The following is a 25,065-nucleotide window of genomic DNA, read 5'->3' on the forward strand; positions in this document are numbered from 1 at the left end:
TTTTAGGTCATTCCATTACCTTGTTCCTGGCCAATTTGTAGCTGGTGTGCCCATCTTGTCCCCTTGTCTCTGTCTCTGGATCCACCTTCTTTTCCAGTGCAGTCAGTGATACAGATCCTTCTGGATTTTATTTGCTTATTTTCTCCCTGATGTCAGTATATCCAAACTGTCCTCTGAAGTTGTCAGGAAAGTTGCTTTTTTATGGCCAGAGAGTCTGGTATAGGTCAGAGCCAGGACAGGAGTTGTGCTAGAACATTTCTTGTCCTCACTTTTTTCTGATACAACATTATTTATGCTGACTTTATTCTTTTAAATTTTTCCGCTTATGTACAGCATTTGTGTCTACTCTTTCTCAGTTTCTTAAAATCCTTTTGTTTTTCTTTTCTACATTGCAAATTTTGGAGCTACAGTGCCCTACCACTTCTTTACTTCCCTTCAGTAATTCTTATCACAAATTCTCACATGCCAATTAAAGTATTTTTTAATTTTATTTTTAATCTGTATTTTTTTTTCCTCCCAGTAGCTGCATTCCAGGACATAAATGCTGGCCTTTACATCCTTCTCTTGCACTCATGATATCTTCAGAGGATCACAACACATGTATTGTGGAATATATAATTTTCTAACTAATATTTTTGTGGAAAGTTGGCTTTTTTCTTTCTCTTTCTTTTTTTTCTTTTTTTTTTTTTTTTTTTCCTCTCATTTACAATCACTGCATAGAGATATTTCTCTTGAAACAATCCATGGCTGGAATACCTGTGGTCAGTAGGCAAATCACATTTTGACAGAAGAAAAAATCAGCACCATTCATTATCCCTGCAGTTTTAAAGAGAGTTTCTGTAGAATAATTGCAGTATTGGAACTGCTGCTTCAGAGGAAAGTCACTGCAGTTTAAGATTTAACAACTGGACAGAATAAACAAAAGATGGGGGGGAGTATAGCTTTGTCTCTGAGGGTAGGCAGGAGGGAGGAAGAAGGGGAATTGACTGCTTGTCCACTGGAAATCCCTCTTGTACCTGCTGCTGGCAGAAGATTTTGGATTTTCCTATCAGCTGACAGCTGCTCTCAGACATAGTAAAGTGTTTTTCCAAAAGAGCGACAAATTTTGACCTTTGTGGACAAATTTCATGTTTAAGGGAGATAGACAAGTGAGGAGTAAGAGAGGGCATTGAATGAAACCTCCTCCCACAAAATCAAATTGAGTTTTGGAGAAGCTGAAACAACACGTTTCTCCATTTGAAGGACTGAGTGTCTCATATGAAGTTGCTTAAAATTAACATGGAACACCCTTTCCACCCTTTCCTCACCATTTCTTGCCCCTCTTAAGAGTAATGGCTTTCTCTAATTCCCTCTGGTTTTAGGTAGAATAGGTGTCTTTATGTTTTTGTTATTGTAGAACCTACAAGACTGGCCTGTTGGACCCCATTTGTGTGAGGTATTTTGCAAACAGAGGACCAAGGATATTTCCCACTGCTGTTTTTGTTGTTTCTCTTCACCACAATTTTCCTTGTCAGAACACTGCACTGTGTTGAAGACACAGTTTGGATAAACACTTTTCTTATCAAGTTCCTCCTGAATGAATCCGAAATATAAAATCTGGGAAATAATTCTCATAGCATTTGCTCACAAAAATCTGATTCAAGGTTTTGGCTTTCAAGTAGTAAAAAAGTAGTCATTTCTATTCAGGATATTCTGTTATCTTAGCATCAGCTAATGAGACTGATTCATCTGATGTGCTGGTCTCACAAAAAAAGAAATTATACAGGTACCCAACACCATGGTTGTTACAAACATTTAACATGCTAGCTAGCTCTCTCTCTCTCTCTCTTAAAAAAAGAAAAAAGCTTTATGAATTAATGACATTTAATGGTTTAGAGGAAAAAAAAGGTTAAAAATGCAGTGTTTTCTCCTTGAAGTTGTAAAGAATGAAGACACTTTACAGCAATCTTTATGCAGTTCATTAGTATTTGAATTCCCTAACAGTTTTGATAGAGGTTGCTTAATTGTTTCAATTAAAAAATGAAAGCTACATGCTTAATGTGTAGAGTTTCTGATTTTTATGAAATTGAATTACATAATATTTTGATTTTTATACTGAAGAAGAAATCAGGTACTGTTAGAGGTGGAAAACTTTGAGGTATTAAGTTATGAAAATATTTGGGGAACATTGTAATGCACAGTAGGAAGAATAAAAGCAGGACTTGTTTTGCAGTGTCTGAAACTGAGTTAGCTGTGCCAAAACCCATTCAGTTGTCTGCAAAAAATATTTAACACCCTCTGACATATTCACTGTCACTCCATGCTCTGTGAATCAAATATAAAATTATGTGCAAGAAAAAAACCCCTACAAACTTATTTTGTCACAAGTAAGCTAAGAATTTTGAAGATGGTCAGCTCCACTTGTCAACAAGAATAAGCAAGAAGAAAAATAATGGCTTAGACTAAAAGAGAAAGAAGTTCAGGAAGGCCTTCAGTTGGAAAGAGCTGCCTCCCACAAGAGGAGTTTGCAGCACAGGATTTACATCTTTAGGTTTTGTGCAGAGTTTTTTGGATTTCTTGCAGTTAATAACTGGGGACATCCAGCTTTTGGACAAAAATTTAAGCAATCGGAAGGAGAAGCCAAATCTGGTGTTCAGGACAATGTCAGTAAATACCTGGAGGTTATTTTTCAAAGTTGAATCCGAGTCAGGTTTTGGGTCAGTAGGCTTAGTTTTGTCTGAGATTGTGACTCAGGTCCACCCCTTTGAGTTCTGTAGGCAGGCACGGAAATTTGTAAATTTAAGTAGCATCCCTACCCGTGCAAAGTGATGGCAATTGAAAATGCTCACCACAGTGTGTCACCACAGCTAACGCTGCACCACAACTTGAGCATTTCTCCACAAGGCAGAGCCCGTAATTTTTCTCTTGGCCATAGATATTTTACAACACCTGCACTTTTTTGTTTTTCCTCCAAAGATCATCATTTTACTTTGAAGTCCACTGACTGTGATATGTCTAACCCAATCCTGTGGAGGCAAGGAACTGAATAATTACTTTATGAGTGCCATATTAACAGCAGTCCAAAGACTATTTATGCTGCTCATTAAAGTCATTGGGAATTTGGCTGGGCCAGAGCTCCCTGCTTTGGTCATGCAACAGGGAGAGGAAAGCGTTCCAAAAATTGTTATCTTGTAATTACTTGTGCTGTGGTGCCACAAGAGGGTTTGATTTGCACCATTCGGTGTTTAAAACGTAGATGCCATAAAGCAGTACCAGCAGTACTCCCAGTGTTTGTCCTCCAAAGCATTGATTAATTCCCAGTTTTCACAAGGAAATAAGCAGAAAGTATCAGCGGAAAAAAAGAAAAAAAGCAAGACAGATAATAACGTTTGATTTTATAGTCAAAATTCTTAGAGTTGAAATTAAAATTATGTTAATATTAGAAATATAGTTAGGGTAAAGTTTTCAAAGTTCTGAATTATACCCCTTACTGCCTCTTGTTGTACCAAGGAGTAAAATCTTGGGGCCTCAGATCCTCAGGTTTTTATTACTGGATAAGGACTAGAGTTTTAATTTTTAGCTTTTGTAGACTGACCAGTTTGGTCCTATTGCACACTGCCCAAGCAGAGCAACTGTCCTGACTGCAGACTGCACTGTACAAACAGAACAGGCAGGCACCTGCACACTCACACTTGGGGCAGCAAATCTGCTGCACTGGGAGTGCTGCCCTGACAGATAGGAGAAGACAATCAGAGCCCCAAGCTTTTGGCACTGGACTATTAGCATCAAAATAGAGAGAAATTCTCTGTTTCTGTGTTTTCTCCTTCCCAGGACAGAAAGAGTTTTGTGTTTAAGGCTAGGCGTTCTGAATTTGTGTCAAACTGATGTACAGTATCAAGCTTCATTTCTTCAAATACATCTAGAAAACAGACAGGAAGTGAGTTATTTGCAGTTATTCTCTGTGGCTGTACTTGGAAAGGGGGTGGTTCTCCTTTAAATAACCATTCAGGAGCTGAGAGATCCGGGCAGTTGTGTATCAATTAGCAGTATGCATTGCTGAGTGCGAGCTGCCTGGAAATGCAAAGGGACAAATCAGAGCACTGAGGTTTCCACCATCATTTTTGCCTTTCTGCCTCTAACTACAAATCAGCTTTATTGTGACTCCCAGCGTAAGAAGTTGGTGCATTTCTGCAGATCCATGATAAGATATTTTTCCTTAGTAAGAAATGCAGTTAGACTCTGCATTTTGAATCTGTTCCTGCCAGGCCCTAGATGCATTAGTATTCCACTGGCAGCTGCCTGTAGGTAGGAATATTGTTTTTGTCCATAACCAGAGGGAACAATCAGACTAAGCTGTTCCCCAGCTATAAACCAGCCAAAGTAATTGGGTTTAATTTTAATTTTTGTAATAGCTTTAAATTAATAGGAGCAGCTGCTGCCACAGTGTGTGGGTGTCCTTTTCCAGAAGGCATAGAACAAAAAAGGGAAAGAGTAAACAATAGTATGTCTAGGACACAAAGGTTAATTCAAGAACTGAGCAATGTCTTTTTGTTATCAAAAACTCAGTTGGTGATATCTAGCACTTTGTCTCTTTTCTTTCCTTTTCTTTCCCTTTTTTCTTTTCTTCTTTAATTCCCTGATAAGATCTCAATCTGATTAAGCTCCTGTGTGTAAAGATGTGTTGTTGGTATCTAAACGCTAACTCTCTTTCTCTATATGACTCACAAATAGATTAGCAGTGACAAAGTGCTAGGAGAGATAAAAATAGATTAGCAGTGACAGGAGTACTATTATAATTATTTTTGGAAGATATGGTTTGAATTAAGAGTTTGGGCACTTTGTGCCCTGAGAGGGTGAATTTAAACCTAGGAACTGAGGATGGTTTCTGCTGTTGTGTCAGACACCAGATAGTGAAATGTCAATACCAGATGTCCTAGACATCAAGATTAGCCATAATAGCCAAATGCAGCCATAAAGTGATGTGTCAAAGTGGATAATAAAACAGATGCTTAGCTTTTATAATGAAGGGGAAAGGGAATGAAATATCAAAAGTGCCTTTAATACATTAACAAAGTTGTCTTCAACTTGCTTAAAAGTAGAAAGTTATTGAACCAAGGAGAACTATGTGTCATTTAAACACTAACTATCAGCAGATGAATTTCAATTAGCATTAGCCTTTCTAAAATCCTGAATTTCCTCCTATTGGTCTCATTTTACATGAAATTTTTATAGCACAAAGTGAGGCTCGTCCTTTATTATTTTTCCCGTGCTAATTTTGAAACAAATAAAGTTCAACAACTCAGCAACATACTGTTTAAACTTGCATTATGGTTTGAGGACTGGGAGCTGGAATACATTTACCCACTGCCATATCATCTGCTTGATTTGAGATCAAATGAGGGATGTCCTATAGCACTCCAGAGTAAGGGCGAATGATAGAAATATGTTAAGATACTGAAGAAAACCATTAGGTGAGAGTGCTGCATGCAGATGGCTGGTGGCATTGTTTCCCTACTGATACCTTAAAAAAAGAGAAAAGGTTTGTTTTCCTGTCTTTTATTTTTGCATGTTAAGTATCATTTCCAGATCTTAGTGATGAGCAAATGTTTTATTTAATAAAAAAAATTCAAGTCATAGGTTTTGTTAGGCTGGAAAAGACCTTTAACATCAGTGAGTCCAACTTTTATCTTGGTGCTGCCAATGCTGCCCCTAAAACACGTCCCCAAGTGCCACATCTGCACATCCTTTAAACACCTCCAGGAATGGTGACTCCTCCACATGCCTGGACAGCCTCATCCAGCCCTTGACAACCCTTTCATGGAACAAATATTTCCTAATATCCAATCTAAATTCCAGGTGTGGCCTCACCAGTGCTGAGTACAGGGGGGCAGTCACTGGCCAGGCCCTGCTGGCTGTACAATCCAGGTGCCACTGGCCTTCCTGCCCACCTGGGCACAGCTGGCCCATCTTCAGTCATGGTGGTGAAATAAGTTATTGAGGCCCTGAGTGTTCCAGAAGCAGAGCATAAAAAGGGGCAGATAAATTCTTTTTCTGAGAGTAATTAGCTGCATCGCTGGTTCTTCACTTTCTCAAGAAGATCTCAATTCCTTTCTGTTTCTCTTTGTAGATCCTGAGTCTTGCTCAGGTCAGACTCGTTAACTGCTGCTAATTGGCAAACATGTACCTGTATATAATGAGTGGGTTTTGTCCTCTAATTCATATTAGCAATGAGAGGCCAAAACTGAGGCTCTGCAGCAGACCAGCTTCTCGGAATGATTACATAGAGACACATTACTGGTGCTATGTCTGTAAATCTTGTTATGTTTTTCCCTCACCACGATCCCAGTTTAGCTGAGATCTGCTTCAATCATTAGATGAGACCTGTTTATAAGGTTGTGTAATTGAATCAGGTAGAGTTTGAGACCATAGCATTTTGTTTCCAAACATGGCTGGTAAGTTACTTACATCAAATTACAAGTGCATGGCATGATTGGAGACTATTCCTGTCTGAATAATGCTGGGAATTCCATCTAGGAAATGAACAAAGCATACAAACAAAATAGTGAACATCTCTCATCCATAGAACAAGTTTTTGCCCTACCTCTGAAATATTACTTATTTCTCTTGACAAGTAAGAAAATAATTGGAATTGTGTGGAAAATTGCAGGCAGATATTTGTTATTCCTCAGAGAGATACCAACTTGATAACAATGACATAAATGTCTTTATTAAAATTATTTACCATCATGTATATTCATTTCTATCTTGTCAGATAAACCAGAAATATTCAGGAGGGCAGTCGTCCAGTTTGGAATGGGAAAAAATATTCTTTCCTCCTTTGCTTTCTATTTTAAGACCTGGTTATTTTCATGCCTGAAGTTTTTTGTATGATTTTTAGATGGTTTGTTTGTTTGTTCATTTGTTGGTTTTTTTTAGAATTTATCTTTTGTTCCATTCATTGGCTAGATGTTGATACATATCCTGAGTATTAAGGATATCTATCTATCATCTGTCTGTCTATGTATCCATGTATCTATGTATCTATGTATCTTTATATCTATCTATCTATCTATCTATCTATCTGTCTATCTATCTGTCTCTCTGTCTCTCTGTCTCTCTGTCTGTCTGTCTATGTATACATATATATAAATGTTGTGAATTTCAGTAATAGTTTTTTTCAGTGTTGCCTTATACTGAAATTCCTTCATTGGTTGTCCCTCTCTTTGCTGGTGGATTGAACCTGTAAGAAAGGGGGTAGGTTTGGCTGGAGCCTGTGTTGGAGTTAGGAGTGGTGTGAAATTGCAGCAGCCTGGTTGTGAAGCAGAGGATATTTGGACACCCTGTGCATCCTTTTAATTTTGTGGGAATGGGTTTCCCTGGTTGTGTGTGTGATGCTCTCCCTGCTGTGGCACCTGGGCAGAGCTGCAGTCCCTGTGGTGACAGTGGCACCGGAGCTGTCACGGCCCTGGTCTGCACAAGTGGTCCCAAACACAGGCTCTGGGATCTCCTCACCAGCTCCTGAGCTGTTCAAAATGTTCCACTTCCTTTACTTCAGAGGAAATCTGGATCTCATGTGCTCTTTTGCTTCAGATTTCTTATATCCGTGTAGATAATTAATTAATCAATCAATTAATCATATATCCATACATCAATTAATACATATCCATCCGTGTTTTTATTTTCCAGGCAGAGAATCCCCTCCAAAAACGTGTATTACTACCGCTGCCCAGACCACAGGAAGAACTATGTCATGTCCTTTGCTTTCTGCTTCGACCGAGAGGACGACACTTTCCAGTTTGCCTACTGCTACCCCTACACCTACACTCGCCTCCAGCACTACCTGGACAACCTCCAGAGGAGGAACATGGACTACTTCTGCAGGGAGCTGCTGGGGCTCAGCGTGGTGAGTACCAACACCAGCCAGCATTAGGGATGTCTACCCTTAAACGCTTCCAGAGCGTCGTTTCTCATCCTTGCTAAAGCACCCACAAACACGGATTTGTTTTCTTGCTGTCCATGACACAGTAGGAGGTGTACCTGCATAGACAAATGTTGATTTAATTCCACATAAAATATTTCCTTTGCAATAGTCAAGGCAATGCTAGGTTCCTATGTAGGATCAGTTCACCTCTAAAGATATTAAAAGATGAAACTGGAACAGCTTTATAAAAATGTGATATTTAGAGTACTCTGACAATTTGTCTTTCTGGAGGAGCATTTCTGTTCAGAAAGAAATACAAGGTTTTTGACCCAGAAGATGACTTTTCTTGATAAAATAATGCAAAACATACACATACCAGCTATTTTATTTTATCTTAAAAATTCATGCTTCTGTGATTTGCAATTAGAAGGGATTTAGTGGTCTCTCTATAGATCCTAATGGCCACATAAAATGAAGAGTCACAGTTCTTCTGGAGAAGGAAGGAGGGTTAATGGTGATGCTGAACTTCTGTTCACTTTGCTATAATCTTCCTCTGAAATGCTGCCTGTCCAGGGGATTTGTCAAGTATGACTCAGCCACTCCCATGTTGACTCAGAAATCATCAGATTAAAAAATAATAGCTCAAATATCTTCTTTTTTAAAAAACTTTTGCTTTCCCAGGCTTTATAATGCACTTGTACCACACCCTTAATCTTTTCTCTGAGATTTGATTTGGTCTAAACTTGTAGTGTGTGTTTCAGAATCAGAAAGCTTTGAAAAGAAACCCAGCATATATTGTGAACATCAAAATGAAATCATATGTATACCCTGCACTGGAACAAATAAAAGGCTTCCATCATTAAAGCAGGCCATTGAGATTCCTATGGTGGCATAAAACTTGGAGGAAAAATTAATTTACAGACAAGAGTAAAAACAGAATTAACAAAAGAAGTAACTTTTAAACCCTTTTCGTAGGTTAAGTACAGTTCTTGTTCTAAGGATGACTATTGCATATCCATGAACTGGCATTAATTATTAATCATTCCAATTAGGGGGACAAACAATTATAAGGGAAAGGAGTATTAAAAAATAGAAAAGTAAAATCTGCAGAGGCTGGGTAGAAAGAGCACTATCATCTTAATGTGTGTAGGCTTTAATTATTAATCTTAGAGGACAGAACTGTCATTAATTCTATAATGAAACCGAATTTGTTTCCTTTCACTCTGAAACTAGTGTATAAACAGTCACATTTGCATATTCATCAAACCTCTGATCTGACTGATTAAAACACAGAGATAGAAGGATTTGTCTTTTATCTGCATTTTGACAGACAGAGCTATACTCTTAAATCTTGTTAACATTGTGTTATCAGTAGTTGCTAAATATTATTTTTCATATTTCAGCACACTAAACAAACAGATGCCACTCAAAATGTGGCAGGAAATGTGCTGTGTATAAGTCCTGCTTTTATATCTATATGTACACACACAGTATGTTTTGCAGAAATTGATATGGTAACATTTTGCAGCTCACCAAGCTGTATAAAAAAGCTTCTGAATCAGGCTCATGCTGTAATCTTCGTGAGCAACATTACAATCTCAGAGCATTTCTGGCTTTTCTCCACACACAACTGTCCTAGAACAGCTTGGTAATTTAATGTCTTTGCTGAGCTTGAATAGACAATTTCCATAAGTTCTCTGCGAGCTAAATATTTTAACATAGAGCTTTGTTGCTATCATACATCTTTAAATGGTGAAAAACAGGATCCTTCATTCTTCACTGCACAGTGCTTCGTAAAAGCAGAAGCTGGCTGTACTTTGGAGGATTGCGTGCCATATAGGATAGATTTAGAGCTCAGAAAGCGAGCTCTGTCCCTGCCCTGGCCCCTTATGTAAGATAAGAGGAATCAGATTGGCATAAAGAGGCCCTTAGAAGCTCTATTCCTGGCCAGGGGACGATACCCCTGGCAGCACATGGTGAAAGGTGGTTTCAAGATGCCGTCTGAGGACAAACTCTCGAGTCCTCAGGCTGGGCACGGGGCTGAGGAGGGATAATGTGGAAGGGGGAGGCTGCAGCACATCTGTCGAGCTGCCTGTAGCTGCTGGTCCCCCCGGGTTCATTCCAGGGAAATTGTACAGCCCCCTGCTGCAGGCTGTGATTGCGAGGATGGGGAAGTGCTGGAAACAATTTCGCTTCTCCTGGGTTGTGTGCTTTTGAGCTGTGTCTCTTGGAGATGGCAAAATCTCACCACAGATCTTGGGAGCTATTTTTTTTTTCTTTGTTGTGGAAAAGTAGAACTCAAGTCACAAGAAGCCATGCTTAGAGGATTACTCCTGGAGGCTTTCTGAGTGCACATTTTCCTGCATTTAATGTTTTCAAGGCAATCTAATTTCTAATCTAATTTCATATCTTCTCTAAAGAAAATACTCTGCCTCCGTTAACTCCTGAAATACTATCACTAATTCTATGAAAATTGGAAGTGAAATATTGGTATGGGACATGTAATTGTCATTAGGATGCAGAATGACAAAATGGTTCAGAGCCAAATGGCAAAGTTTCCCATTCCCATTTAAATGGATAACTTAGCTGTACTATTTCTGACCTTTTAATGTTTATATTCTTTACTTCAGAGAGCTATCCCACATTCTAGATGTGCCAAATGTTCTTGAAAATAATCTCTCCTGCAAGAGAGCTGAGATGGTCATCCAGGTACCATTTAAACTGCTATTTTCATTCTGCTGCTATTGGTCTTGGATAACTTCAAATTTTCTTTGGTTTGCCCCAACAGATCAGAAGTTCAAAATCTGTGAGCACTTTTTAAAATAGTGGAATTGCTTTTTTGCATATTATTGATGTGTCTCTCCTCTCAGCGAAACCTATGTAATATTTCACGGCACAACATAATTAAAAATAATTTTTATATTTCTGTTAAAATATAAGCTCAGGCACATTTTACATTTACAGTACCTATTTTATGATACTTATTCAGTCTCAGGTACGATCGCTATGTGTGTTGAATTATAATCAATTTTTCGGAGTTGGCAAAATTTTGGAGTTTGTTGTCATTTGAAGTTGGTAGCTCAAATTGCCTGTGTGTGCTTGAAGTGGGTGGACAATTGATGAGACCTGTGCCTCCACCAGTATTCCACGGACACATATAATCAATTAAATGAGTTTTGGACAGCCTGGCTCAACTCCTACAGCCCACTTTACAAATTGACACTGGCTGGGCATTATTTTCATTACTCACTCAGAAGAGAACCAGGATTAATCAGAGCCAGACACTTCCTTTCACTCCATTAGGCAATGGTGCTTCCAAATTGCACTTGAGGAGAATTGTGACTGCACATACAAACCACGAGCCTCGGAGGGACTTGCACAGTACACAGGGACTGGAATATGGAATTCTGTTAAATTAAATATTAAACACATATATTTTAAAACAAGAAGGCAATATGTCTAATGTAGGGCTCTGTAAATGAGCTGATCTCTCATTTAGTCAGATATGGAACACTGAAAGACACAGGCTGGAACACAGAGTGCTTCCTTCTGACTCCACACCACTTTGGGTTGTGCTTTTAATTTACACAAGTTACTCGTGGTTCATGCTGGTAGCAGAGAGAGCAGAATGATGCCCTAAGACTGTGGAACTGCACACCAGATGTCACATTGCCGGTTCATTGATCAAATTTCCTTTATTTACTGACTAAATGACTTGGTGCCCTGGTAGAAATACTTGATCAGTTCTACCGTTTTCTACTGGTCCATTTTTAACTGCTGAGTTATGAACGTTTTAAAGCATGAAGCAAAGAAAATAGGCAGTTTTTCGAAGGTTAAATTTCCCATTTCTGCATTCAACTCTAGGTTATGTAATAACAGCTCTGTAAAAGAAAAGTATACTCTTGGTCTTTGAAAAAAAAATAGAAGTTACAGGCTTCTGTGTAATGTAACGTACCTTTGAAATCCTGTTGGTGTCAGATACTGTATTTTCCAATGGATTTGACTGTAACTAGGTTGAAATGTCATGTAAATGTAATTTGTGGCAATTTACTTGGCCTGAAAAAGGCCACAGAAATAGTGCTTAGGAAAAGTAAATCCCCTTTCTCATTTCTCAGTAGTGTAAAAGTGCAGCTATGTATAGGTTCAGGACATTCTCTTTAGTCACTGGTGTATTTTTTACTCCTATAGTACTGCTGTTCCCAAAACATTCATAATATGGATGTCATCCCAATACTGTATGTGAGATTTTAAATGTTCCTACAGCTATTTTCTTAGCTGGATTGGATATCAGCAGAAGTAGATTTGAACCTAAAAATAACACCACCAGCAGTTCTTTCCAAAATAAAATATGATTTATATCATATAATAGCACAGTGTGCTACCAGGGAAATGATATAAATAACATGAAAAATTACAGGGCACTATTCTATACCATGAGTTTTAAGGAAAATTTCTTTGTTACAATTAAAAGGGAGTTCTGGGAGATAACCTGACCTGTGGAAATGGCAGAGTAGGAAGGAAAAGTGAAATGATGTTGCTGTTGAATGTTACCATCTGTCTGTAGGATATATACAAGGGTTCATGGTAAAACCAAGAAATACTTTGGTTTAATTTGGCAGCAATATATAGTTTTTGAAAAAAAACAAACTCAATAAAATCATCATTTGCATGTAATTTCATGAAAGGTCGCTAAATGCATAAGCTCTTTCTTAAATTACAGAAAGAACACTGCTCGATAAAGTAAAATAATTTCTAGGAGGATTTGCATTAACTGCTCTTTTCTACCTATGAGTAAAAAAAAATCATAAATTGTGAGGAAGGATTCAAATCTTAAGTCCATTTTTCAGCTCACATTTTATAACTACCATTCTCCATTAAAAAAAACCAAACAAAAAAACAAACAAAAAACCCCAAACAACAAAACTCTTGGAAAAAGCACTTCACAAAAAAGCTTTGAGCACAAAAATCCATTGAGGTAAGACATCATCTGAAGAAAAAAGAATGTTATCATCCATTTTTTTAGAAAAAATCTTCCTGAAAGACATGACAGTAAATGAATTATGTGTGACAAAGTTAGTCTATGCAAACTGTTTTCATGCACAGGTCCCAGGCTTCACCCTTTCATCTTGTAGCCACTCAGGGAAACCTTTCCAAAGTCAGTGACCTTTCTGAAGTTTTCACTGGACTTTTTGCAGCTGTTCAGGTTGGCCTTTTACTTCATGGCTCTTCCCATTTCCAAGTCAGACTCTTCATCTCACCTTTACTCCACACTTGTCCTTCATCTGGCTTGCCCTTTCTTTGCCTCAAATCTAACCTTCCCTTTTCTTTCCATTTAGTTTATAGTCTCCTAAGCTAGCTAGAAGAAAGAAGCTGTGGTATTTGTTTTCTGCTCTTATGTTACTTATCCTGCTTTGTTCTTTCCTATTCATCCCCCTTATCTCTTTGAGTTGTGAAGGGCAAATCCAAAATAGCTGTGAGGTCTTTTAAATACCAGGACTGCCCAAGGAAGTCATGTTCTCCTCTATGCACTCGATATCCCATCTCAGTGCCATTTCACGTAACTTCATATCCTGGTCTAGGACTTGTCTTCCTTGTCCTTCTGTCCTTTGTGTTCCCTGTTTGCTCCTTCCCTTGATACGTACTCCTGCATTTCCAGAAATGCTGGAATAATGTGTTGCTTGTCCAGGCTTCAGCCTGGAAAGGGAGCACTAATGATCTAGTCAGATGTTCTGAAATAGCTGAACTCACACCCAGGTGCAGGAAGGCTTTTCAGGGTCTGACTCCTTTTCTCATGACCATGGCAAATTTCAAGTAAAAGGCAGGTTTTACTCATTCCTGTCCTCAGCACTTTCTCCTATTTGGTTGAGTGCCACAAAGCTCCATGGGGTCACTTTAATCCCAGTGGGAAACCTACTGGTTTAATCCACACAGAGAGCTCAACCTCAGATCTAGGCAATTGCCTTTAGTTACTGCACCCTGAGCTTCTGGGGACATGAAGAACATATTTTCACTTTCCATGTTCAGTGCTGACTAGAATTCCTGGTTTTTGGTTGGTGCTTGTGAAATAACATAGCACAACCAATTACTATAATCTCGTAAAACCTCCTAAATCTGGGGTCCTGTGTGCACACCATCGTAAAGCTTTTTCAGGGTTTTAAAATTTATTTAGTTGCCCTGCAGGCCATGAGTGCATTTTGAGGGTACGTAGGGCCCTTGGAATTCTGAGAAAACCCTAGAATGTCTTCAGTCTTCTCGCACTTCCATTTCCAGAAATTTGCTTTCCCTGCTTTGTAGCACAGCATTAAGCAATAATTACCATGTTGATAGCGATGCTGAATGTGCTCCCACAGAGGGGAAATCGTGCTATGTGGAGCTATTAACTACATTTGCCCCGTAGCACTTCACTGCATTGACTCTGCTGGGATTTTGGCTATGTTTGAGTTGGTTTCTGTTTAGATCTCCTGAGTGGTGACTGTATAATGCACCTGTGGGGCTGGAGTGGTGTTTTAATCTTTATTCTTTGACTGTAGACCCAGAAGATGGTTAGCCTGGCTCACACTACCTGTAGGGCTGAAACTTTGGGATTGAAGGCTTATTTAACAATTTCAAAGTCTGGTCAGTCCAAAGGATTTGGATTTATGCCTTTTAATTTAACCAAAGAAAGAACTATTTATTGATTTAACTTTATACCAGCTCTAGAATGTAAGTATAATATATTAAAATCTCTAAATACCTCAGGCAAAATCTTGTTCACATAATTTATGTAAACTGAGTATTGTGGCTCTGATCCAGCAAAACACTTAAGTGTAGATTTAAACTTAAGCATGTTAAATAGACATGTTGAAGTCACTGGCACAGTTCATGACATCAAGTTTAATGTGTGTAAAGATGACCTTGAGCTCCAAGGTCAAAACAATCAGCACTTAGGCCTGGTGCCTTAATATTTTGGTGTGAACTTGTATTACCACTATAACAACATGACTACAGGCAAAAAATAATAATAAACCCCCCCTTTTTGCACTTCTCTATAAATATGCTGAATGTCTGTGCGTAAAATGAATCCCAACATTTCTCAGAAATCTTTTTGGTTTTAGCCATGTATGAGTAAGGTGTCCATTTGAGACCTTCTGCATAAGAGATTTATGCTAATCCTGGAGTTCTTTGTCCTTGCCATGTACATGTTCAGTAAGACTTTATCTCTTTTGTCCTTAAGCCTTGAAAGCTAAAAGCTGGCTCTAAGGAGACTTCTGCCTGTATGTCAGAAGGGATTTGGGGAGATATAATATAGAAATGAGAAAATAAAGACATAAAAACATATTTGGATGCAGATTATGAGATAGTAGAGACCAAGGCAGTGTAGCTCAGGTGGCCCCAGCTGCCTGAGTGCATCCTTACTGTTGACCCAAGTATTTGAAGATACGTACTCGAAGAGAGGAAGTAAGGCTCATGAAAATATAATACATGTAAAGAAACACAGCTGAGAGATATTATGTGTAGCCTGTGATCTGTTCTTGATTTCAGTATGGTTTTCCTGATCCTTACTTTTCTGCGCTGTTAGCAAAGTATTTTTGAATCAAAGAATAGTGCAATGATGAAGCGCATCAAACTTACATGTAAGGGAGGCTAGTGCCCTCCTTATTTTAAGACATCATGTTGCATTCAAACATATTTTATTTTAGAAGATTATGATATTCCTGGAGAAGACAAAAAAAAAGAGTGTTTTCATAGAAAAAGCCTGTTGCTGTTGAAGTGCTGCTATTATCCACAAATACTGAAAGCAATATTTATCGTTGTTTTGAAGACAAAATGACATACAAATAACAGGAGGAGACAGGAGCTTTTTAATGTAAAGCAGTAGGTACTTAATTGAAAACTGGTTTTTTCACTTCTTAGGAAATATAAGATACAGCTTAAAGCCTTTTTATTACTCTTTAAAAGAGATCTTACATGGCAACCAGTCATATTGGTACATGAAAAGAACTGCAGTCTCTGATAAAGATCCTCTTTTTCATGTTTTCAAACAGCAGCTGAGCACCATACTGTGGCAGCAGAGAACAATCTGAGAAAATGAACATGGATTGAAAAGGCCCCAGTTACATGACATTTTCAGTGGAAAGAAAAAAAAGCCAGCCTTAGGCCCACAGTCAAATATTTTCACTCAGAATTCCCTAGAATTGTGGACATACCTTTCCACAGAAAGTGTGTTTTTCTGAACCATCTTTTCTGATGTTCTAATAAATGTGTAACATGGAAGAAGACAAAGGAGAGATACCATCCATTTCAGGAGTTTTCACGAGTATGCATGAAAGAAAAATCTGTTTAAGAAATAATTTTCCTCCCATTTATTTTTAATTTCTCATTAATTGCAACCAATTTTGCACTTAGTCCTAATTAGTTAACATTTAAGATGACTATTACTTTCTCAAAATCTGACAACTTCAGGATTTTATAATACATACCTTTTTCTCCATTTAGATTTTCTGCATTATGGTGGTTTATAATAATACATTAATATCCATAATTCTATTTTTAATCAGCTCCTTAATTCATTAGTAACAGCTGCATATTGTTAATTGTTGTTTGTTCCCCCCCTTTAAAAAAAAATCTATGTTGCTTAGAATTAAAATATTAACTAGTCTTTCCATATTTATGAATGCTGCACTGTTCTCAGCATGGAATAAGGCTAAATCTTATGCCTGTCTTTAAAGAATTTTTTTTTTTTTGAACTTCTGCTCTGACAGCCTCCAGAATATTGCATAAATACCAGTGAGTTAAAGTTCATAACATTATTCTGACTGCAGTGTCGTTTTATGGGAAAATGAGACTATTGCAGAAGTCTGGACTGCTTGGAAGCAGCCCGGGAAAGCTTTGGATGTTCATTTTCAGAGGTCAGCCGCAGCAATCAGTTAATTTAGATGGAGTTCAGAGAAGGATCGAGCATTCCAATCCCTGCCAGGACCCTGGACAGCGCAGCCGATCGGGGTTTCCGAGGCACTCCCAGCACGCTTCCACATTCACCTCTACAGCAGCTGAAAGCACAGACTTCTCTTTTCAGAGCTCCCGATGGAGAAAACTGAACCCCAGCTTCTGGCGTTTACACCCCCAAAATAATTTTAGTGTTTTGGAAACCAGATCCTCCTCTAATTGTGGCCGTGGTTTTCAGGAAAAGAGCTAGAAATGGAGTCTGCTGTTTTGCAGTTTATGTGATTCAAGTCTGTTTTTCCTATTTGCCTTCTGAGAATGAAAAATAGCCTGTAATGTGTTATGTCTGATGGGAAATTTATAGGAATGTCAGAGATGACTGATTAAAGGCACTTTATAGATTAACAGACGACGACTAAAACAGAGGTTGATGGTACTGTGGTGAAAAAAAGAGGAGATATTTTGGCAATACAGTGAGATCCATCAAGACTTGTCTGAGACCTAGACATAGATATTAATCCAAACAATGAATATTTCAAAATCTGAAAGGTTCTGTGTAGAACAAGAATAGTTTTGCTGCACACAACAGGGTGCTCAGCAGCATTGCATCTTCTTTGTCTCCTGTGAGTGGATACAAGATACTCTCCTTCCTGCCTTTGTCTTCCTCTCTAAAGCTTTAGGAAATGGTCCAAATCTTTGGCAAGGTCTAGGTAATCAAGTTATCACCATAAATTACTTTGCTCTCTTCTGCGTGGGGACCATCTATCTCTTATGGGAATTAATGATATAGAGGTTCCTAGAGAATTTATAAAAGGCTTTGGGGTGGGTTGTTTGTTGTTTTGGCTTTTCCTTTAAATTGTAGAGGCCTCTTTATGGAGAATCCAGACAATTTATATCCTCGCTCTCAAGAGAACAAACTGCTCAGAATGTGAACTCAGGAAACAGAATATGTGTTCCAAAGGTGTACTTTTCTGCTGTTGTAATCATCCTTACAAGGTACTGTGGCAGCACCAGATCTGCCTTCAGCTCTAGCTGATTTTGAAATCCTTCTGAGCTTTAGGAATAAAACTGCACATATCCTCTAGATTTCTTTTATAGAAATAGATAAGGTTTTGTAACAGCAAATAACACTGCAGAGCTGAACAAAATTGTCCTCCTATAAATAAGACTTGGATGCACTCAGACCAAATAAGATTGTAGACTCATACCACATAGACTCTCAGGAAAACAGAGGAAAAGGGGTTATATTCCCCATGGCCAAACAGAATTCTTGTCCATCTTGGCTGAAACTCCTATTAGCCATGGCAACCAAGGAGGGAAATACACAGCAACAGATAACATCTAATTTAATGCTGACAAAGAGGTGGGATGCATTGATCTGTTTGGAAGAAAACTTCATTCTTTTTCATTCCTATAATTCAGATTTTCTCATTACTGGACACAGATGGCAAAATATAATTTTATTAACTATGACCATTTGTTTTGTGGTTCATCAATTAAATTGCAGAGATTACAGAGGCTGGTTCATGCCAGCCATTAACAGAAACAAGTTAGTAGCTGGAGCTATATTGCAAATGGCTATAGATGTTGCATACAGCGCTTCAAGATCATTTGTTGCTATGACAATAATGGAGCAGAATGACTGTGGTCTCTGAAATATCAGATTTTTCATCTTCCTAGATAAATACAGGCAAATACAAACTCTTCTTTTAGAAATCTGGACTTCCTTTAGAACTACAATGAATTTATGTATGTTAGAATACAATGAATTTATGTATGCTGCTCTCTCTCTCTGCTCATTAGAAAGTTAAATCAGGGAAAAAAGGGAAAATCAATGTATTGCAAAGCTCCTGGACAACAACCACTTCCCCTTCTACGTACTGTAAAGTCAGTAGGAAAAGTCAGGTAATACCAAGAAAAGTAAACTGATGGTCCCTGTAGCAGCCACCTCCAGAATCTCCTGTACCAGCCAAGAAAGTTTTTGGTTGAAGTGAATGAGAACTGCATGTCAAAACCATTCCTGTTCTCATCTGTCTTTCCTTATTTGATAAGAACTGTACCTGTGTTCATTTTTTAACAAATTGGAACCTAGAAATTATTTCCACCCCAGTGTTTACATGTAATGGCACAAATTTCCTGATGTGCTCAATCTGAAAATTTACTCAGAAAGAAAGAAGTTCTCTCCTGCAGCTGGGCATCACATAGTAATTGCTCCATAATCTCTTTTTTAAAATAACCTCTGGGAGGGATCCTTTTTTATGTCTATTTTTTTTTTGAAATGCAGATAAGCTCTCTTTTCCTTCTTAGAGTCACAAATTATTAACTTTACATGCAACAGTGCTGAATCACAACAAGAAGTTCAGAAAGACCTTGGACTGATGATGATTAACATCCCTAAAATACTAATTCACATATTCTTTCTTTGATTCAAAAAACCCCATAATGATGATAAGACAAGGATCACAGCTGACTGCATAACAGAAATGTGTTGTGATGGAAAACCTCTGGAGCTGGTCACACGTCATCAGATCTCCCTGGCTGCACCCAGCACTGGTGGCAGAGGTATTTCAGCAATGATCATGGACAAAAATCCTTACAGCAGCTTCTGTGTGCTGGGAATACCCACCTGCACCACTGGCTGCAGCCAAAATGAACACGGAATTTTACAGTTTTGTTCCAGGGACAGTTCATGTTTAATCTCTCTGGGAGACACCTTCACCCTATCAGAGCTGTGTAAACTGATTGTTACTCAAATGACCCCAAACTCTGAAAGCTGGAACAATTCTCTGTTATAGCTAAGATATAGCTAAGGGTGCTTTTTTTCAGAAGTCCATTGCATCTCAAAGCATTACGTGTAGATATATCCTGATTTCTAAGTTGAAACATCATAGCTAACAATAAACTGGAATTCACCTGAATGGCTTTAATTTCTATAAGGAAACAAAGATGATAATTTTCAGATTTCCTGTCTTCTGATCAATACCATTTGAAATAGTTAATGTTTTATTGTTGCTAATTTTGGACAACCTCTCTTTTCTATTTTTTTTTGTTCCTTTTTCATTTTTTAATCAATAGAGCATCTGAAAGTGCCACAGTCAAGCTGACTATTTCATAATGCTGCATTCAGTTTCTATAGAAATGGTTAAAGGCTTTTTTTTTTTTTTTTTTTTTTTTTTTTTTTTTTTTTTACTTCCATCAAAACTACTTCCATTGTTCCTCTCTTTTTTCATGACACCTGCACTGGAGCATTGGTCACAACCTCCTTACCCTCCCCCTGTCCCAGCTGCCTTCCTTTGGAGTAAAATGTCAATGACAGTGGCAGCAGGACAAGATCTGATATCTCACTTCTTCTGAGCTGCGCCTCATTACAATAGAGGTTCTCCTGGATTATATCTAGAGGTTTTTGTTGTTGTTTCAGAATTAACCAAATTATTATCTCTGTCTTTTCATGCTGCTTTTGAGGATATAACTAATTTCTAAGATTGCAGGAAATCTTTAGAGCTCTACTTTCACACAGTTTAATTATTCAGGAATCATCTTGATTCATTGGCTGTTTAGGTGGTTTTAACAGAGGTCTCCACTCTCTACAAAATCAAAGAAGCCACAAAAGAAACACAGACATGAAGTTATCTGAAGTACCTTGTAGATACATTCTGACTGTTGGGTAAATCATTGAGGGATTGGAGTATTTAACATCCTTTATGTGGTGAGGATTGTCTTGTGGTTTGGATTTCTTTGCATAGAACAGTTCTGACACAGTTTCTTCTTCAGCAGAGCAAGGATTAATTAGTTTAATTTACTGTTTAGGAGTTTCTCACAGTGGCGTGCACACAAAGGCATCCATGCATAGGAAATATTCAAGTTATGTACAAAGAAACATCCTTTTCCTTTAAAATCACCTTGCACCTTCCTGCACCTTGTGTTTATATAATTTAAGATGGAAGAGAAGACGGGAGCTCCATAGCCATGGCCAGCAGTGAAAGCAGAGAAAAAAGAGACAATCTTTGAGAAAAAGGGATGAGATCATGTGGTTGCCAGGAGATCCATGTGGATGTTTTCAGTGGCTGTTTGTCTTCCAGTGTGACACACAGCCTTTGTGCTTGCTTAACATTCCGAAGACACTTGTGACAAATAGGGTCATGCAATGATGATGCCTTATCAGATTTGGGAATATGTAATGCTGCCATTACTTCAGAGGTCAGTTTTAGCTTTTTTCAAGCTAGGGTGCAGTCATCTTCAATCACAATGTAAATTCGGGGAAAATGTTTGTGATGAAATTTGGGAAATGGCTGATAAAAATATGCAGAACCATTTGCTGGGTTTTTGTCCATATATTGGTGGTGTTTGAGGTAAGGTTGTTTCTTTTCTTTATATATCACAAATTAACATGAAATACAAGAGCCTTAGAGCAACTGTGCATATCAAAGAACTTGGATGTGTCCATGTTTGTGTTAAATAGGATAGAAATGCACAATACTTCCCTTGATTCTGAGAATAGATGTTAATGTGGGTCATGGCAATAGTTTCAAAGGCAATTTTTAATATTTTATTGTCCATAATCCTCTGCAAGTGAGCCACGAAATGCACTCAGGAGTGTCTTCATTCTGCTTGAAGTCATCCTCAAGCTCCTACTACACTCAGTGAGCTTTCACAAGAAAGGTGGAGCTTCAGAAACTGTAAAATTTATATATAGGATTGCATTTTCAGAATGGATATCCAGCTCCTACTAATCTGCAGTTTATCAATTTAAGACATCTATTTTAATAACTTGCCAAATAGGATTATTTCTCTCATCTGTTTTGGAGACCTCTGAGCATTTCTTGGAAAAAATGAGGTGGTAAAGAGCAGCTGTTGGAATTCAGGAATGCTAGAAAGGGGGAATATCTTACAGTCACATAATCCAAATATCTAAAAAGAACTTGCTTAAATCTATCTGCCATTGTTAAAATTCTGTGTTCCTTGTAAGTGCCTACTTGTTCAGGAGAGAGAAGTGTGTGCATTTGGTTTTGTCCATCGGGGAGCTCAGAGACAGAGTGATGTTCAATCATGATGTTAATCCCAGCACAACAGTTTCTACGAAGTGACTCTATAGAGGATTTATTCTCCCAGCTATGCAGGTGAACAAAGAGTTCTTATAATGGGTGGTGCATATACTGTTGTAGAAGAATAGACCCCTTTGTATTAAAATTACATGCCTGGGATTTTAACATAAAAACTGAAAAATCCCACTGTGTAAAACTGACTTAAACTCAATTTCCCTCTCCTCCTTTTACAATGTCAAGATGCCTGAGTGCTCAAGTGACTGAATAAGTACTAAATATTTAATGCATGGAGGTTACATTAACTGAGTCTTTGATCTGAAACTTCTTAAAAACATCTTAAAAGCCCTTCAAAAACCGGTTAGTATTTCATTACAGTCACTTAAAATAGATTTATTTTATCAAAACATCCTGTCAGAAACCCCAAAGCTGTGATTAATAACCTGCAGCATTTTGACTAAAGCATCTCCTAATACTGGTTTCATAGTGTATCAACAGATTGCCTGTTGTGGGTAAGAAATCACCAGCCCGATTGCCTCTGTCAGGCACTTGCAGGTGTTCAGAGTGTGTCTGCTGAGAGTTTGAGCAGGTATGCACAATGGAACCCACGCTGGGATTCTGCTGCTTGCTGCTACTCAAACAGAACGGCTCTCGTGTAATTCTGAGATTAAATTAACTTTTTTTTTTTTTTGCTTTGCGGAATAAATTTATTAGGGTGGTTTCGTACAGATGTTTTTGTATAGCAACACAAGCATTTGGGCAACATGAGGAATGGGGTAGATCAATAATTTATATCATCCTGGGAAACTCCTGCATGTTTTTAATCTGTGCAGCATAATTTGAGAGCATCTCTGGCTGTGTCAAGGCTCTGCCCTTTACATTGTTTTTATTGTTCAGGGGTAACAGACTGCAGTGTGAGGCTGTGTGAGTGTCTGCTGGGTCTGTAGAAGATGGAAGCATGCACAGCAGCAGGTTTTTATATAATTAATTTCTACTGCATCCAGCAGACCTTCTGTGCAAGAGTTTGTCCCACCCAAATTTATCCTTACCCTTTGTTGCAGGTTTCCTTCTCAGTGGCTTTGTGCACCTCCAGATCCCGCTCTGAAATTCCCACTGTTATTTTCAGAACACAAGATATTGTGTCCTAACACAACATGAACACGAAACTTGGGATCTTAAATGATTAATCACAGACCACCTGGTCACTCTGGTGCTGAATTTTGAAATGTGCTTCTGGTTCAGGGGGTTTTAGCTCGTGCCCATCATTTCCACTTCTTAACTTATACCTGCTTAACCAGTGGAAAGAAACTGAAACAATCACTTTGGTAATTGTTCTGTTTCCTTCTCCTCAGCAATCAGTAGATTAAAGCAAACCATTAGGTGTATTCTAGGATAATAAAGGAAATTAGACACTAGGTTCTGAGCTCACTGTATGTGCACATGCAGCCACTTGCCATTATTTTCTCAAACCAAGCATTAAGGATTTTTTCTCGAGTCTCCCACAGTATTAGCAAAAGGCACATGGCTGAACCCTCATGAACCACTTTGAAAACACATTGCTTGTTTCTTCAGGGAGATGTGCTTTTGTCAGTGTATACCTTGTGCAGAAGATGTTTTGCATATAAAAACCACGTGGAGATTGAATCCTGTTATATAAAGCAAAGCTGGCTTTCTGTGGAGTTCTTTGTAGTACCAACATTAAAAGGGTTGTTATAAATAAGAGTGGAATATAATTATAAATGCCCTTCTGAGGAAAAAAAAATCCTTGATTACCTTTGAATTCTTTTGCCCTTTAAAAAGGTTATATTTAACTGGTTCAGTTTCTTACTTGATGTTTCAGTTTCCCAAGGGAAATCAACCTCCAGTACGAACTGTTTCAATTGGGTTACATGACTTTACTTTGTGTCTTGCATTTGTTAACAGACAGGTTATATAACACTGCAGGCTAAATATACATTGCTCTGTTTTCAGCTACCTCTGGTACTGCTGTGTTCAGAGGGATGACCAGAGAAGTGGGAAGTGGCTTTCAAAAGTTCTGCTGGAATTAACCCCTACTGCTAATGGCATAAACTGCTCGGAAGTGGAGACTTCATGAGCAGCGTGAGGCTATAAAGCTTAAACTATGAAATGATATTTAATATTTTGAAGTGCTACCTAAAAAACCTTGAGGGGTTTTTTATGGCCAAAAAAGAAGTGGGTCAGATTTTGCCCCTATTGCCAATGGCATATAATCTGTTCCACTATTGACTGGAACAGAATTTCCTTGAGTTACTGATGTTGTAACTGAGAAAGTAATTGGAGTGCATGTGTGCTGCTCCACTGACATGCAGCAGGCTCAATTCTAGGGGGATCTTTTCCATTTCTGGGTAGTTTGGTGTTGAGCAGCTTTAGATTCATTATTCTTGTATTTCCATCAAGCAATGCTTTCCTGGTAGAGGAGGAGATGAAAGGACCTTTTTAAAAAATATCAATAACAAAAAAAGAAAGGAAAGAAAAAGGGGTTTCATCCTGGCTTTTTTTTCTTCAGTCACTGATCAATAGCAGCATGAGAGAGTCGTATTTAGAGAAGAAAGGCAAGCAAGCAAGAATCTTAACTAACTAGCAGGAAGTTGATTGTAGCATGCTGGTGTTCAGGCAACTGATAAGAGAGGAGGAAACATTTATGCTGAGAATCAGCAAAAACAGGAGCATGTTTTACCACATGCCTGTTTCATTTCACAAGTCCAACATGCTGCACATAAGCTTTGGAGATAAATTTAGAGCAGTTTTGTTAATTGCATGGCATTAAATCTGGAATGAGATGAACAATGAGCTATGGCAAATGATATTTTGATTCAACAGTGTTTGTATTTGAGATTTATGGCAGAAGTAAGAATCAATTATGTGTGGATTGGCACCAATCCCTGTGTCCCTTGTGGTGCAGGATGGCACACTGGGGCTATCCCCCAGTCCTTGTCCTGGCAGCCAATTCCTTGCAGTAGGAATGATGTATGTATGTGGTGTCATCATTTTTACCCACAGAAATTCAGAGAGCTCAGTTAAAGCTCTCTGTCCTTCGTTTTTGTGCTGTCTATATATGCCTGAAAAAGGAGCTAGGCTGAGACAATGCTTGCATCTTAGAGCTGGAAAAGAACTTTATGGCTTTTTTTTCTGTGTTGAATTGATTTTTTTCCCCTTTTTGTTGGTATTTATTAAAAATGCATA

General features: G+C 38.2%; 1 protein-coding gene across 3 annotated transcripts in view; it reads left to right on the top strand.

The window, feature by feature from the left end:
- LOC134555496 (BEN domain-containing protein 5-like) overlaps positions 1–25,065 on the top strand; it is an 898,337-nt gene that overhangs the window by 353,593 nt on the left and 519,679 nt on the right. For all 3 annotated transcript variants that reach the window (XM_063407113.1, XM_063407114.1, XM_063407115.1), the window contains exon 5: positions 7,666–7,882. In XM_063407113.1, the coding sequence (XP_063263183.1) occupies positions 7,666–7,882 (217 nt within the window). The remainder of the gene's footprint in view (positions 1–7,665; positions 7,883–25,065) is intronic.

Source organism: Prinia subflava, chromosome 10, assembly GCF_021018805.1.
Source record: "Prinia subflava isolate CZ2003 ecotype Zambia chromosome 10, Cam_Psub_1.2, whole genome shotgun sequence".
NCBI lineage: Eukaryota > Metazoa > Chordata > Aves > Passeriformes > Cisticolidae > Prinia > Prinia subflava.